The sequence below is a fragment of the Lethenteron reissneri genome, chromosome 38, assembly GCF_015708825.2.
Source record: "Lethenteron reissneri isolate LAM-NWPU_2019-01 chromosome 38, ASM1570882v1, whole genome shotgun sequence".
Lineage (NCBI taxonomy): Eukaryota > Metazoa > Chordata > Hyperoartia > Petromyzontiformes > Petromyzontidae > Lethenteron > Lethenteron reissneri.
In genome coordinates, this window is record NC_083816.1 from 1,667,066 (window position 1) to 1,682,722 (window position 15,657).

General features: G+C 45.6%; 1 protein-coding gene across 3 annotated transcripts in view; it reads right to left on the reverse strand.

Annotated features, from left to right (window-relative positions):
* Nucleotides 1-15,657, reverse strand: part of LOC133351715 (ubiquitin carboxyl-terminal hydrolase 15-like) — a 68,172-nt gene that overhangs the window by 19,789 nt on the left and 32,726 nt on the right. For all 3 annotated transcript variants that reach the window (XM_061567135.1, XM_061567137.1, XM_061567136.1), the window contains 9 exons: nt 12,485-12,617; nt 8,535-8,708; nt 7,645-7,803; nt 5,861-6,085; nt 5,446-5,529; nt 4,940-5,034; nt 2,316-2,519; nt 1,672-1,784; nt 494-769 (listed from right to left, as the gene is read on the reverse strand). In XM_061567135.1, the coding sequence (XP_061423119.1) occupies nt 494-769; nt 1,672-1,784; nt 2,316-2,519; nt 4,940-5,034; nt 5,446-5,529; nt 5,861-6,085; nt 7,645-7,803; nt 8,535-8,708; nt 12,485-12,617 (1,463 nt within the window). The remainder of the gene's footprint in view (nt 1-493; nt 770-1,671; nt 1,785-2,315; nt 2,520-4,939; nt 5,035-5,445; nt 5,530-5,860; nt 6,086-7,644; nt 7,804-8,534; nt 8,709-12,484; nt 12,618-15,657) is intronic.

Below are 15,657 nucleotides of genomic sequence, written 5' to 3' on the forward strand. Positions count from 1 at the left end.
TGATAGACACAGTGATGACATCATGTTGTCCATGGACATCATGATAGACACAGTGATGACATCATATTGTCCATGTACATCATGGTAGACAGAGTGATGACATCATGAAGTCCATGGACATCATGATAGACACAGTGATGACATGTTGTCTATGGACATCATGATAGACAGTGATGACATCATGTTGTCCATGTACACCATGATAGACACAGTGATGACATCATATTGTCCATGTACATCATGGTAGACACAGTGATGACATCATGAAGTCCATGGACATCATGATAGACACAGTGATGACATGTTGTCTATGGACACCATGATAGACACAGTGATGACATCATGTCGTCTATGGACACCATGATAGACACAGTGATGACATCATACTGTCCGATCGCTGCACTGGGAAGAGAGGCCAGACTGCCCATTGGGATAAACGAGAACCTCCCCCCCCCCCCCCCTGGACACGAGCCTCACGGCCCCCGCCACTCACTGACGAGCTTGATGGGCCGCCCGTCGTCCAGGATGGTGTTGACCTCGCTGTTGCCGTAGGCGTTGACGACGTGGAAGGTGAAGAGGGGCCGCCGGCGTGGCGAGCGGAACGCCTGCTGCTGCTGCTGCTTCGCCGCCACGTTGTCGTTGGCCGGCGCTGTGCGGCAGCGCTCTGACTCCTCCTCGTTGTCGGCCGACTCGTCCGATTGGCTGTCCTCGTTCTCCGAGGGCAGCTCGCGGTCCATGCTCGACTCCTCCTCCTCCATGTCCACCTCTCCTGTGCAGCGCCCCCACCCCGACAAAGATCCCCCCCCGGATAGCCTTAGCAGACTGTTGGGGCAAGTGCTGTTAGCCAGTGCTATGAAGGCCGCCACGGCACACGACGGGGTGGGTGGCCAACACCACGCCCCGACCGCCTTTGTCTCCTCCCCAGTGGCGATGTTTACACACTGCACCGGGTACTCATTTGAGGCCGAGTCGACCTAGGGGAGGCCCAAGATCCGTTCAGATAATCGTCACTGGTGTTGGCCGTGAGCGGAAATCGAACTCGGGTCGCTGGGTTCGTAGCGCAGCGCGCTAACCGCTGCCTGACCACTCCCCCCCCCAACACACACAAATACACACACAGACAGACACACACATACACACATACACACACACACGCCGCTTGTTCCTATTGTGATTGTGCTCCACTGCAGACTGTGGTCGTAACGGTGTGAACGGGGCGTTACATCCGGCATCATATGTTTAAAGTAATCCTAAAACACACTTTACAATTTAGTTAAAGACCGGGCATTACTATCGCAAAAAGGCTTACATTTTGGCCAGAAAAAAAACAGGTAACAACCACATCTAAAAATACTCAATGCGGGAAAAAAATGACAACTCTCAAATGTGAACACCTTCAAACATAGTCTATACGAGAGGTTTTGGAAAACCTGAAACGGAAGAAAAAAAGCAATGAAATTCTCACTCAAGCCAGACTCTTGTGACGAACTCCGTGCAATTTTGGAAATAGGCAACCGAATGCATCGCATGCCACCGACATCGGAGAAGCAGCAGCAACTGTTTGTGTAAATGGCAGCTATCAATGTTCAAAGGGAACGGCGCGGGGCTGAATAGCGTTGATATACGAACCTCGCCCACCTTTTGAGACAGCCGTTGCCAACGGTTACCTACCGTTCTGACGAGAATAGCGCATGTTGTTGGCGTTATTCTGGTCGACGTAAAGCGGCCGGTCGTAGTGATCCTCGTCATCTTCCTCGTCGTCACTGGGCCTGTTCACGTACCTCCTGCACGGACGAAACGCATTCTGCTTAATGCCTGCGTGCCCTGTAGTTGTGCGAAAAAGGCAAGCGGTGTTTTTTGTGTCAATGCGCTTTTTGTTCAGCGTCGATGCTACTCACTACACGCATACACTTGTTACGCAATCCATTTGACAACTGATCTACTGCTTTTACAAAATGTAGCATTTTTTTCAACAAATAACACATTATTTTTCTTTAAATAAATATCTAACTGTCCTGGGCCTCCCCCTAAATATACTCAATCTTAAACGTATACCTGGCGCGGTACATAATTATATCAGAGGGGAGACAAATTAAACTCGGTGCAGGAAATAATTCAACGTACATATATACATAGAAATGCGGCCAGGGGTGGCGCTAGCCCAGCACCCACTCGTGTGCCGTGCCGACTTTAATAGGCGCTCGCTAATGACACTTGTCCCCAACGGAGCTTTGTCTTTGCGTACAGAAGTAGTCTCGAGAATATGCAACAATGCGCCGGGGACCACGGCGAGAAGTGCGGGATTCGCTACTGACGCCATGTGGTCCAGCAGCATGTGGTAGAGGCGGCGGCACGTGGTGGAGTTGCGCGGCACGGAGATGAAGAGCGGCTGCCCGAAGAGCATGCCCGTGGACACGAGGTTGCAGTTGTAGCTGTTGTGGCGGATGCGCTTCTCGCGGTGGTAGACTGGCAGCACCACCTGCTCGGGGTCGTCCTGCTTGCCGCCCGCCACCTCGTACCTGTGGCCACGCACGACAGCGGCGTCACGATGGCGGAGTCAAGACGGCCTCCTGTATACCAGGCAAATCCCACTGAGCTATGTAGCTCTTTTTCAGAAGCGACCTGGCTATCACAAATGACAGCTCAACGAAGTGGCTCATCACGTGGAAATCTACAGCAGCCAAATACTCTGAACGCAAATTGATTCTAAATGTAGATGGAAAAACTGGAAGATCCAAAGAAAAACCCACACGACCCCAGACAGAACACACAAATTAGATTTAAAGTTTTCGTGACTGCAGGGATTCATATTTTTGGTTCTTTCGGTAAAGTCATGTAGAAGGGAAATAATAAAATAATAAAAATATAAAACAATAAAATTTCTCACGACGTTGACTGCAACACAAGCTATCATCATCAGGTGTGAAATCCACAGAAATAAAATTATATTTGTGTTTGTCCATTATTAAAGTGTGGCTTTTCAGCGTAGATTCTAACAAGATTGATTAACGGGCGTAAAAAATATAAAAATGTGTTCTGCTTTAACGCAGACAACATAGCCCAATGTGACATTTCCTGTTGCAATTACAGGCACAGTGCAGAGGGAAATACACTAAACAAGTCTTCTACTTTCATTATATTCCCACGCCAAGTCTCTTTTTTCAAAATCAGCCAGTAAGCTTGTGTAACAACTGCCGACTCGAGCTGTAGAGACTTCTTGTATTGCACGTAATGTAGCTTAGGACCACGTCGCCATGAGATAATGCCGACGTGGAGATCGCATGACCGCGCAGACAGCGACGACGTGAAGACAGGGACTTGGGCCCTCTCGACAGCCCCGAACTTCCCTTCTTGCCCTGCTTTTATCCTCGTGGATTCTCTGGGGGAATTTCCCCAGCCGTTAATTTTGGACACTCTGGGGAATTTCCTAACCAAGATCCTCCAAACTTGCTGGCACCTCGTCTCTGCATCCAGCCTCGCTGACACCCTGTCTTCACATCGAGACTTGCTGACAAGTCTTTACACTTGCAACAAAATGGATTTGTTCCTTTATCGTAAATTTAAATTAAATTCGTAAAACAAATGCCAGCCTGCTTTACTGTTGTAAAACTTATTTTTTTCTCACACTTTAAAGCGTCGTTTCTACTGTACGCCACTGTGGAAACGTGGAGACTTCTTGTGGCTCGTAATATTGGGTTAGATCGCACGAATATAAATGTGTCGTTAAACCACCACCACCACCACCCGACACAGCCATTGGTAAGGTTTGTCACGTCAATGAAACATGCCAATTAGTTACTAGTTCAGTTCACCAATTCCAGCAAATCGACTGATGAGGCTACTTGTAATCATCAGCGAAACGTCGTACTCAAATTGTAAATGTTGTGGGTTTACTCTCCAACACACCGGTGTGCTAAACTAGTAACTAATTGACACGTTTTGTTTACGTGACAAACCTTTCCAATTGGCCGTGTCGCCGGGCGGTGGGTTAACGACACATTATTATTTATGCGATCTAACCCCAAAAAATCCTTTATTATGAATATTTGTCGCGAAAGCCTACATGTTAAACTGACTGCTTGTGGCTGAAAAATAATGACCCCTGTGAGTGACACGGGACTGGCAGGCACGTGGTTCTCCATCGATAAAGACAGCAGAACGATCATCGTCCTCTGGGAATAAATCAAGCCAGGACATCTTAACGTCCAGTCAACGGGAGGTACCATTCGATGATCATTTATTCTAGAAATTACTGGGTGGCTACTAAATCAGATCCCGACCACAGGTACAAATTGGCTCGAAAGCTAGATTATTAAAACTAGGTAATTGTCATTTAATATAGCATTCAAGGGTGTTTTGAATGCATTCTTTTAGTACATGGTATATATTTACGTTATGCTAAAATATCTAAAACAGTAATGTATCGCCTGTATTACGGTACCCAATGTGCTAATCTAAAGGCTGGCATGAGTAATAAACCAGCCTTGTTAATAATGTTGAGATTACGGCTCAGCAGAGCCCATTAGTGTACCGTATGTGCTGCTACACCCACAATTTTGAACTATACATCGATAAGCTTCTTCCCAAAACTATACGCACTGAAAGAGAAGCAAGAGTGAGACTAACATCTGCAAGTCAATTGGATGAGTCCAACACCATCCTCTTACGAGGTGGTGCACTGCGAGCTACGAGGGGTTCCGAACGGACATTTGTCTCATGATACCGACTGATCGCACAATTGAGAGAAAAAAATGTGAAACAGGAATCTACGCGGGAATTCAACAGAGGCGCAACATCAGTGTAATGTTCACATCTTATCATTCTCAGCGCCGAGGATCCCTCCTGCACACGCTTGACAAATGACTTGGTTGAGGATGCTCACACACACGTGAACACCGGCTGTTGAAAGTCAACGGAAGCCACGAAAGGAGATGCTTACACAAATATGTCGTCTCTCTCGAGAATGTTGTTGAGCTTCTCGTCCATTTGGAAAATCTTGTGAAACCTGTGGTTGTAAACATCTGCCACGACCATCTGCGAAGAAAGATCACGTTCGCACCATCACCGGATACCTTGGCTTCACGTCAGAGGCGTACGGGACGTGAAAATCGATATTCAGCTCGCCTTACGTTATGGAACAAAGAACCATTCGAATGCAGAAGAATCTAAATTACATTCGGAGATAAAACCGTACGTATCATTAGTATTTAACCGTACCTCACTATGCTGGTCAATGTACGGTGATAGAGGAGAGGGGCGCAGAACCTGGACCATGTTACGTTACAGAACGAGCGACGGTACAACAGCCTGCGTTTCGATGAATAACACCGAATATTTTAACGCGGGTTTCGTTGGGTAAATGGGTTCCAGAGAACACGGCATTGTTAACGACACGGCAGGCGGGTCGACGGCGGCAGCAGTGACGCGAGACGCGCAGGCTCTGACCTTGTGCGCGGGGACACCGGAGAGTTTGGAGAGGGCCACGCACAGATCGGAAATCTGACCCGACTTGGGCACGGTCACTTTGTACTGTGGACACGCAACGGAGCGCACACACGGCACAACACGCCACACGTTTGATCCACAAGCGCCAAAAAACGTTCTCAAGGCACTTCGTCTTTGCGGACAGTGCGCAGACCGGGTTAAGGTGAACGAAAACAAAATGTATTGCAGTAATATACGCAGGTTTACGTCGGGGGATGCGTTCCCGAAAGGTGCGACGGACGAATATCGAAACGAGGTCAATAAAAGCGATTTAGATAGGGTAGGTGGTGCAGGCGAAGGCTGAGAGGCGACGGATAACGGGAACGGATGGGCGATGCGGTCAGCGTCGCGTTCTCGTCGGCACGACAGAGCTCACCTGCGTGGGTTTTGACCGCGGGTCCATGCATATCAGGAACACCTCCATGTTCCTCTCCTTCTTCATGGGTAGCGGAAGGGTGAGGTAGCAGAACGGGTCGAAGGTCACGGACACCTTTGAGCACTCGGGGCAAACGAGCGTGGACTTGAAGAGGCCGTGGAAAATGTCCACAATGATGGAGTTGTTCCTCTTCTGGTGGTTGTCCCAGGCTTCGCGCGCCACCACCTGCGGGAACAACTTGGAAGTATTTTAAACTATTTTTATTTTACCTGGTAATGCTCACAGCGCGATACAGCTCCTTTTCGATGTGGCCGAACATGTAGACATTTAGAGCAGTCAAATACTCTAAAATGCATGTTGATTCTAAATGTGGATAAAAAAACAGAGGACCCAGAGAAAAATACACGCAACTACGGGGAGAGACACATGCAAACTCAAAATATACAGGCGGGATGGAACCCATGACATACTGTCTGCCAGGCAAAGTAGTTAACATTTCGCCACCGTGGCACAAATGTACGAGCAGCAGCTGTGACTGCTGGCAATCCAGATAGGTGCCAACAGGAGTCTGATATTATTTTTTATTTTATTCGACTAAATACACAAGCGCAGTTGTTACTGGATAACTAAATCGATGTGTCTACATGGCAAATACGGTATGTTTTAAATATTTTTTTTACTCTTGTTTTCTAAAAAAAAATCAAGTTTAGCATGACACGGAAAAATCGATCAACATCACATGAGCCAAATGAATCAGAGATTGAGCACTGGATGAGTCAACACAACTCCATGTGGCAAAGCTGGGGCTCGATAAATCATTTTTCCTGTAACCCATATTCCATTACAGAAATCCACGTCAGCTAGTTTTTGAATACAACTAATAAACATATATATATATATACACACACGTTCCTTCGATTAGATTTTTTTAATGTACGTGGGAAGATAATGGTTAACGATGAAGATAAGTTCAATGGGTTTACGGTTTCCAAACGACAACACAACAGAGAGGCAGCAGCCAGGGGACACGCACGTGCCACATTCCCACTACCACTGGGAAGCGGGAGCTGGGCCACTGCTCGAACAGGGCCCGGCTTCTCGGCACGGACAGGAGAGAAATGCACATCGAACTTGCTGGGCACAAAGGTAGAGGAAGATATGGTTAACGCCACGCACAAATACTGCACTGGGTATGGATGGTTAATCGGCCAACACGAATATGTGACTGTCGGATATGCGACATAGTACTGAATTCCCTCGTCAGCCCTACCAGGGCCGGTCAGCCACCAGTTGGGATCGGTAGCCAGACACGGCAGCTCGACCTCACCAGGGCGTTTCATGCTCCTCACCCGATTCAAACTCAGAACTGCCACCAAACGGAACTGGGCCGAGCCCGATCCCCAGAGGTCATGGAGATACAGCTCGGATCCCCCTTCTCCAGAGGCACATCTGATCCGAGCCATCGCAGGCCACTCAAGACACAGTTGGTTTTTCCACCACAAATTTGCCGTGCCGAGCCAGAACCAAGTATTGAAACGCAACCCTCGCGGCGCTACGGGCAGAGCTAACGACGCAGTCGGGACACTGCCAGGGGACATGACGTCACCGCGCCATCCACACGACGCGTCTCGACACGTCCATCGCTTGACGACGTTAGCGGCGCCATGGCTCGGCTTCTGCAGCGACGAAGGAACTTGGTGCATCCCGAGCCAGCGCCGGGCAGGCACAGCACGACCCCGGCACGGTTCGAGTTGTGCGGTGGGTGAGAAAAAGAGTAAGGGCACCTCGTCGGGCCTCCCCTCCGCGTCCTTGAGCTCCACGTAGGGCTTGTTGAGGATGCGGTTGAGGTCCTCGTGCAGGCCGTCCAGCAGGAAGGCGAGCAGCTCCTGCGAGTCCTGCTGCTGGTAGCCGGAGAACTGCGGCGCAAACCTCCCCACCTGCGTCTGCAATGGCCACAACGGAGGCACGCAACCGGCAATGGGGGGGGGGCTGACCCGATGTCCACACACCGTGGTCTCGCGTGATCCACTTGTGCACTCACAATGGCGTTAGGGGGCTATTTTGACAATTTGGGCTTTAATTAGAAACTCTTTGCATTGCAAGGCCAAATGCAGCTCTTGCACCTCCGATTAGCACGGTTGGCTACGTACGGTGCGAAAGAAGTTCAACATAACAACATATCTATGGGACCTTTGTGCCAGCATCTAAAAATATGAAAAAAAACAGGTGTTAAGATGTTCAAACACCAAATAGACACCTTTTACAAGGAATCAAGTTCGCATTAACCACACATACGTGTGGTGAACATGCAAAAAAATATGCTCTGATAATAATCTATTCATATTTTTTAATACCTTGATATTTGCTAAATTGCCCATTTTGTACACACAGCTGCTGCTGGTGGAAGAACAAAGAAGGGCAAAAAAACTATTGATTCTCAAATGGAATGCTGACCCTGAATCGTGGGGATTTGTTGGACAAAGGGGGTGTCGAACCGTCACGTATCTATTGTTCACAGCACAAATGTCCACTCTTGTCGGCAAACATCTCGCCGAAGCAGCGGCTTTGAGCAGTGTTTTCACTGGGCAATGTTGCACGGACACTGCGAACGTGTGGGAGAGGGGGGGGGAGGGGCAACGCTCCGGGTCACCCCCGCGCGCGAGCCCACGCTCACCTTGAAGGCGCGCGGGGTGACGTAGCTGTAGCGGCCGGACCAGATCTGCTTGGTGAGGTCGGCGTACGCCTTGGCGATCTCCCCCTTCATGCCCAGCGGGTTCTCGTTGTTCAGCTCGCTCACGTACTTGTTGTTGACGAAGTACTCGGTCAGCGGCGGGGTGTTGCTTAGGCACTGTGGGGCGGCAGTGGTGACGCGTCACATGATGCATAACAATGTATCGCTCGCCCCCCTCCCCACCCGCATGCACATTCAATTCATGCGACCTCTTTCTCAGCATCTAAATAATGAATAAAAGATAAGAATAGGCTTTACGCTTTCTGGAAATATTAATACTTTGATAATACAGGGTTTTGTTGGGTTATAGCGCGTAAATATATCGATGTGTCGTTAACTCGCCATCACCTGACACAGCCAATTAGTAACGTTTGTCACGTAAACAGAATGTGGCCAATTCGTTACTAGTACAGCACACCGGTTGTGTGTTGGATAGCTAAGCCACAACATTCACTTCTTACAAGTGGCACTCATGCTCTTGACCAGTAAGAGATGACAGGGCAACTCCTGATCGGGATTTCAATAAATAACATTGCAATCAAGAGTCAAGCAAAGCTACTACTACGATGCTACCCTGTTGGTTTTCCAAGAAAGTAAAGTATTTAAAAATAACTAGTACAGTTATTTTCGCGATATTTTTTGGCATTTATTGGCCATTACATTTATAATTGTACAAAGTGGCCACAATGTTTTGGGGACTAAAAGCATGGAATTTCCACGTTCCTATGGCAGGGATGATTAAGCACCCACGTCAATTTTGAAAATATTTCTGCAAAAAAACCATTTCAACCATTCACACATTATAATGATATTGTACCATGCCTGCCGGAATAACATTATGACAAAATACTGCCAACACTAATAAAACTTTCCAAGGTAGTGTTTTGCATTCTTTGGTTTTAACAAAAAAAAATAATGGAAATGTCCTTACAAACATTTCCCAGATTCATGTTGTTTCAAAATAACTGTAAAAATTGGAGGGAGAAATTTTCCAATTAACAAACGTAGACTTATTTTCAGAGATGATTTGCAAAAAAATTCATTTTTACAATAAATTGTGACTAATATTATATCCCAATAAACAAGCATATGACTAATGGCATGTGTGCAGCATGGTGAATGTGGTTCTGGTTGTAGAGAAACAGCAATTAAATTGCATGGCTGCAATGGATGCTACAACATCAACTTGTTCGTCATATATTTTAAGAACACAGTATTAATTATATACTAACTTAACAAAAGCTGAATACCTGCATTGGTGAAAATTACTTTCACCAGGCTTATCTCAAACTCTCCATTATAAGGTAAAATACAGTGAAAATGCATACCTGTCAACCTATACGGTTTACCCATATTTTTGTACAGGGAAATTGAGTTTTCAGGTCCATACGGCGTACAACCGTTTCAATACGGGCAAATCATTTCTATTTGTGTGCTTCTACCTTGTGATGGGACTTTGTAGGATGAACGTTGAGATTTATAAGGGCACGGGGTGACCAATGAGGTCTGAATTGGTCTGTGATAAGGTAAGGCACTGATAAGGAGTTGACAGGCATGAACATGTAATAACTGAGAATATTAAGTCCACCCAAGGAAACTGTAAATTATAAATATCTCAATATATGCATTGATATACAGTGATAATGTTTGACCCTGATCAATGCACTGATGGATGAAGGCATCCCCAGTGCTGGAGAGCATGGGATAGTTTTAATTTCAAGTGAAACTTGTTCAACCAAAAATAACTCAAGAGCCAAGAGTAAATAGTGTCATCGCAAACTGTTTCAGACATCACTCACGATTAATGTTGGCTGTGGCAGGGAATCAAACTAGGAATATGTGGTTTAAATGTGTCTATATAACTAAGACAACAACAACTACTAAGATAAGCATGCTGAAGGGCCATTTCATAAATGTACACATCGCAATTATATCAGAATCTGAATATTTATTTATACTCGAGGAATCTGATGAGCTACACAGCTCTTTTCCACAGATGTCCAGTAGGGGCAGTACAGTTGGCCTTACAATGTAAAGATTTTCGAATAAAAGCCTAAACTGAGATCATGAAAGCCTACGTGTTCAACGAATTAAAATTGTCTATCCTCTCAAATAATTGTGACAATCTAAAAAAAATGCAGATGGGATACGTACACAATAACATTGTGTCAATTACAACTAAATAATTACAACTAAATAATTACAACTACCCGCACCTCTGATTAGCATGGTTGGCTATGTATGGTGCGAAAGAAGTTAAACATACGTCCATACTGTATGATCCAAAAATATATACAGGATCCAAAAATATATACATGATCGTTCAAAGAAACTTTCATTCCCACAAATAACACAGTCTGATAAAAACAAAAAAAATATCCTGCAAATGCACTTTTCCACCACCTATAGCCCTGTAATTTCAATACGAGGCATGACAGAAAAGCATTTCCCATTATCTACTCCCATAGGAGACCACGCGATGGAACAGCCAGGAAACATTATTATTTCTTCCACAATATGTTTGAAGGCTCCATCACAATTACTCAAGTTAACCTCAACCCTCCTTTCCATGGTGTGGATGAGTGGCCGGTGAACTTTCCACCAGTGCCTGGCTGTAATGGAGTGGTTGATAACTGGGCTGAGACCATCACACGATGTACACAGTACCACCCTTGAGAGGTTCATGTGGCGCAAAGCCAGAATAAAAGTGGTGCTTGGCTCAGTATTCCAACGTGCTTTAAGCCCTTGTCATCCACGAGCCACCTTCAGCACACAAAACCTTCAAACCTCATGTCACGTTCACCTTCCCCGTTGTAACAATGCCAGTCGCGCAAGTGCAAAGAAAAATACATTATCGAGTGAAACGGCACCTATTGATGCGAATATCAACGACATTTGAGACCGAAGTGAAGAGGAAAAATCTGTGCGTACGCTCACCATGCGTGCATTGATACATGCGTGGCAAGATTCCATAATTTACGATCCATAGGAATATTTATTAAAGCGTCACATTATAGTAAATGGAGCAAACGGTTGCAAATTTTTTTTACAATATCGCGCAAGGAGCGGAGGGGGGTAAAACCACCGCACTTGATTGCCTACAGTTAGATACAAGTGTAGCCGTTTTGATCAAATTCACTGCTGGATGGCGGCGTTCCCACACCTTGCAGGTCAGCAGGGGTTGGCGAGGGCAGGGATCATAGACCAGGGGGTTTAGTACAGTACATCGACGAATTTTGCTACATCGCCCCCTGCGTTGCCCACAACGTAACCCAAAAGCAGCAGCAGCAGTGGCGGCAGCCTCTAATAGAGAACTCGCCCTAAGCACGGTGGTCGTCCATCCTCTCACTCGAGTGCTGAGTATTCATCTATTCACCACGGCCATGTCGTGTCGCGCACGGTGCACACCGGCAACAACAACTCCCGCCGTTCGCCACCAAGCGGCGATGATTTTGCTGCTATACATTTCTACATGATGAAGCACTTTGTTGAGCTGCCATTTGTGGCTGGGTCGCTTCTGCAAAAGAAGCTAATATCTCAGTGGGCTTTACCTGGCAAGATAAAAAACTAAATGGTTTATTTGTATTTATTTTTAGGTGATTTGCTTACCTTTTCGATGCACTCCGATTGTGTTTTTTGTATTTTTGTTGTTGTAACGTTCTGACCCACCCCCCTACTGGATACCTGTGTAAAAGAGCTTCATAGCTCATCGGATTCCTCCAATATAAATATTCTGATTCTGACTATGGTGCTTGTGCCAGGCTAGGTGCGCCGCGATGCCACGCAAAGCACCGAAAGGCTCCCGGGCAGGTCACGTGGCAGTCCCAAGTGTTATGGGTTGACTAGTTGAGATGGGCCGGCACATAGGAGGCCACAAGGGTGCGCGTGCACACCTGTATGGCGGAGTTCATGAAGCACGTGTTGCCCAAGTTGCTGAGTCCGCAGAGTCCGGGCTGTGAGGTTCCGCGGCCGGGCTCCCTGTAGTCGTAGGAGCTGTAGCCGTAGCTGTTGTAGCCGCTGCTGGAGCTGAGGCACAACGAAACGCACACAACCCGGGCACTTGACGCCTCGCCAGCCACGCAAGGCTCCCCGTGAAGTAAGTGTTTTGAATCATGCGGTTTAAGCAAAATAAAATAATTCATCAGAGTTTTGTTTTTTAAACCATTACATGGAGAAGGCATCATTTACTTCTAAATGTGCATGGGAAGCAATATGTATTGAATAACACACCAATACGAACATTGGTGTGGGAATGAGGAGAAAATGTACAAATCCAAAATGAGAATTATCCATGTAGCCCATTATTCAGATAATAAAATAAATAAAAAGTGTCCTTTATTAATGTTCGATCTAGTCTTACTTATCTTAGTCATGTGACTATGTCAATGTACATTTAACATTGTACAATGAAAATGTTTGGTTCATCACTCAAAAACTCCCACTTCTTCAAACCTTGCGCCATTTGAAAAGACGGGAAAATTACCTCAAAGTTTAAATTAACCTCCGTTCCCTTATTGTTTTGAGTCAAAGAAATGTACACAAAGTTAAAACGTTTCAGAACATGTCTTGACTACCTTCATGAATGACTTGCATTCAAGCCTAACCCAATATCCCATTCTCACGCTACTAGGAGACCATCTCACGCCACTCGTCAACTATACTGAACTATTTTTATTTTACCAGGTAAGGCCCACTAAGCTATACAGCTCTTTTTCAAAAGCAACCTAGCCACAAATGATAGCTAAACCCAGTGGGCTTATCATCTGGAAACTCTTCGCAGCCAAATACTCTAAATGAGTCTAAATGTGGATGGAAAACCCGGAGGACCCAGAGAAAAATCCACGCGACCACGCGGAGAAAGACAAATATACAGACGTCGGAAACGAACCCAGGACCTCCTCCTGTGTACCAAGCGAGGTAGTTGAAATCTTGCCACCGTGGCGGCCATGACGGCAGAATGTTAACATTGATTGCATTTCAACAGCACGAGGTGTATCGGCATCGAGACACCCGTGAGTTCAGAGCTGCTTTGTATGCACAAGAGAGCTACAATCGGCCCATCCATTCATCCAATGGCCTCGGAAAATATAGAATGCAAATGAAGTCACACTGTACATGCTGAGTTTCAATTTCAGCTCAAGGCCGAGCATCCTATCAATAAATGTCTCAACCAGCGTCATCAAAACCAACTTGCGTGGATATTCATACAATTTTTTGCGTGTATATATAAATGGTCTTACTTTCGAATTTAATCCATGAAATACCTCAATAAAACAATGTCCCCTTGGGCACGTGAATGCCGATTGATATGCATTACCGTATTAACATTTTGACAGCTTATGAATATGTAGAGTGGAAACACGGCCAAACTCACAACATATACTGTTTTGTACATTTGCTCTTAATACAATCAGGAGGAAAATGTATGTGAATAACAAAAAGAGGGTCCGATTTTTTTTGGCAATTTCTTTACAGATTTTCTTAATTGGAATGTGGTAACCAGTTCACAATGACCTACCACTTCAAAATAATTGGTTTAAATGTCAACTTTAACACAAAAGCATAGTACGATGAATTATCCTTAAGAGGCCACAGTTAGATGACAATGCCCTAGAAAAACCGTAATCTACATTTGCGGAAACTGCCTTGGTCACGAGCATGCTAAACACATGCAATCCCCTAATGCAAGGGACATTTTACAAAGGGTCATCCCACTACCGACGGGGCACTGCTGAATCACAAGGGTGATGGGGTTACACGGAACTAATCATATTGACCTCCAAGTCACAGTGCTCAGCCTAATGATGAAGACATCGATGTGTGTTTAGAAGTATTTGGCTGCTATAGATTCCCAAGTGATAATCCAGTTCTGAACAAGAGCTATACAGCTCTGTGGGCCTTACCCGGTCAAAAATAAAAAAAATTGTTCAGTTGAATAGTTCAGTAAAGCGCTTAGATCAGGCACTATGGGTAAACTTCCAGTGGTTATTCAATAGGCCTCAAGCTGAAAACCAGGCACATCTGATTACTGCGTGCAACACCTGCTCATTTAACACGTTCTCAGAGACTAGTTTGTTGTGTTAAGAAAGTGGCCGCAAGGGGGACCTTTTGTACGCTCCACGTACAAATGCTGCAAATTAAGAGTTGATCATTTTTTGGGAAGGTAAAGTTGTTCTAAGCCACGTATGTCATAAGACTGTCAAGCAGGCCAGGCGTATTTGTGCCCATGTGCAGACGTTGCAGTCTTATCTCAGTGTGCATGGTTGTTCTGAGGCGACTCGTATTCCCCACATGGAGAACACTCATTGACCAAGAATTGGACAAAAGAATGGCAATGAAGGAGCATCCTGAATAAGTCTTGGTAATCTCTGCGAGGCTCTTCTAGACAGATAATCGTGTATGATCTCACTTTGAACATTAACGGTTGACAAGTCAATGTAATAACTTTTTGTCAAGTACAATTCTTGTAGGATGTATTTTAATGTTAACTTTGAAGCTGTAAATATAGGAGCCTGCACAGCAAGATCAGAACCTCCGAATAGCACGGTTGGCTACGTACAGTGCAAAAGAAGTTCATCATACACACATTACTATACAACAGGGCCGAGAGGAAACAGCTGAGGCTGACAACTACCCATGCATTAATGACGTCTTGAATTGGGAAGATGACGTATCCACAAATAAACAAATGAAGGGAGAATTAACTCCTGACAAGTCAGATTATTGACACCAAAAACAGAAAAAAAGATCAATCTTTAAAAACATGTACACAATTGTTTACATTGGCAGATGCCATTCATATGTTTAGTTTTTTTTTACCCAGGAAAGCCTCAACTATTTTTCAGTAGGGTCCTGTCGCATTTTCCATTTGGGGGGGGAGAGTGATGATGCCGTGTGATGTCCTAATGAGTAATTAGCAGGAAGTTTTTTGTCATTGGGATGCTTGACCAATTCCAGTTACGTTGTCCGTGATATATTCGCTACGAGTGGAGACCGCAGCACCCAGAGAAACCCCATACAGACACACAAGCTCCACACAGATGGGTGCCAGAGTCAGGAATCGAAC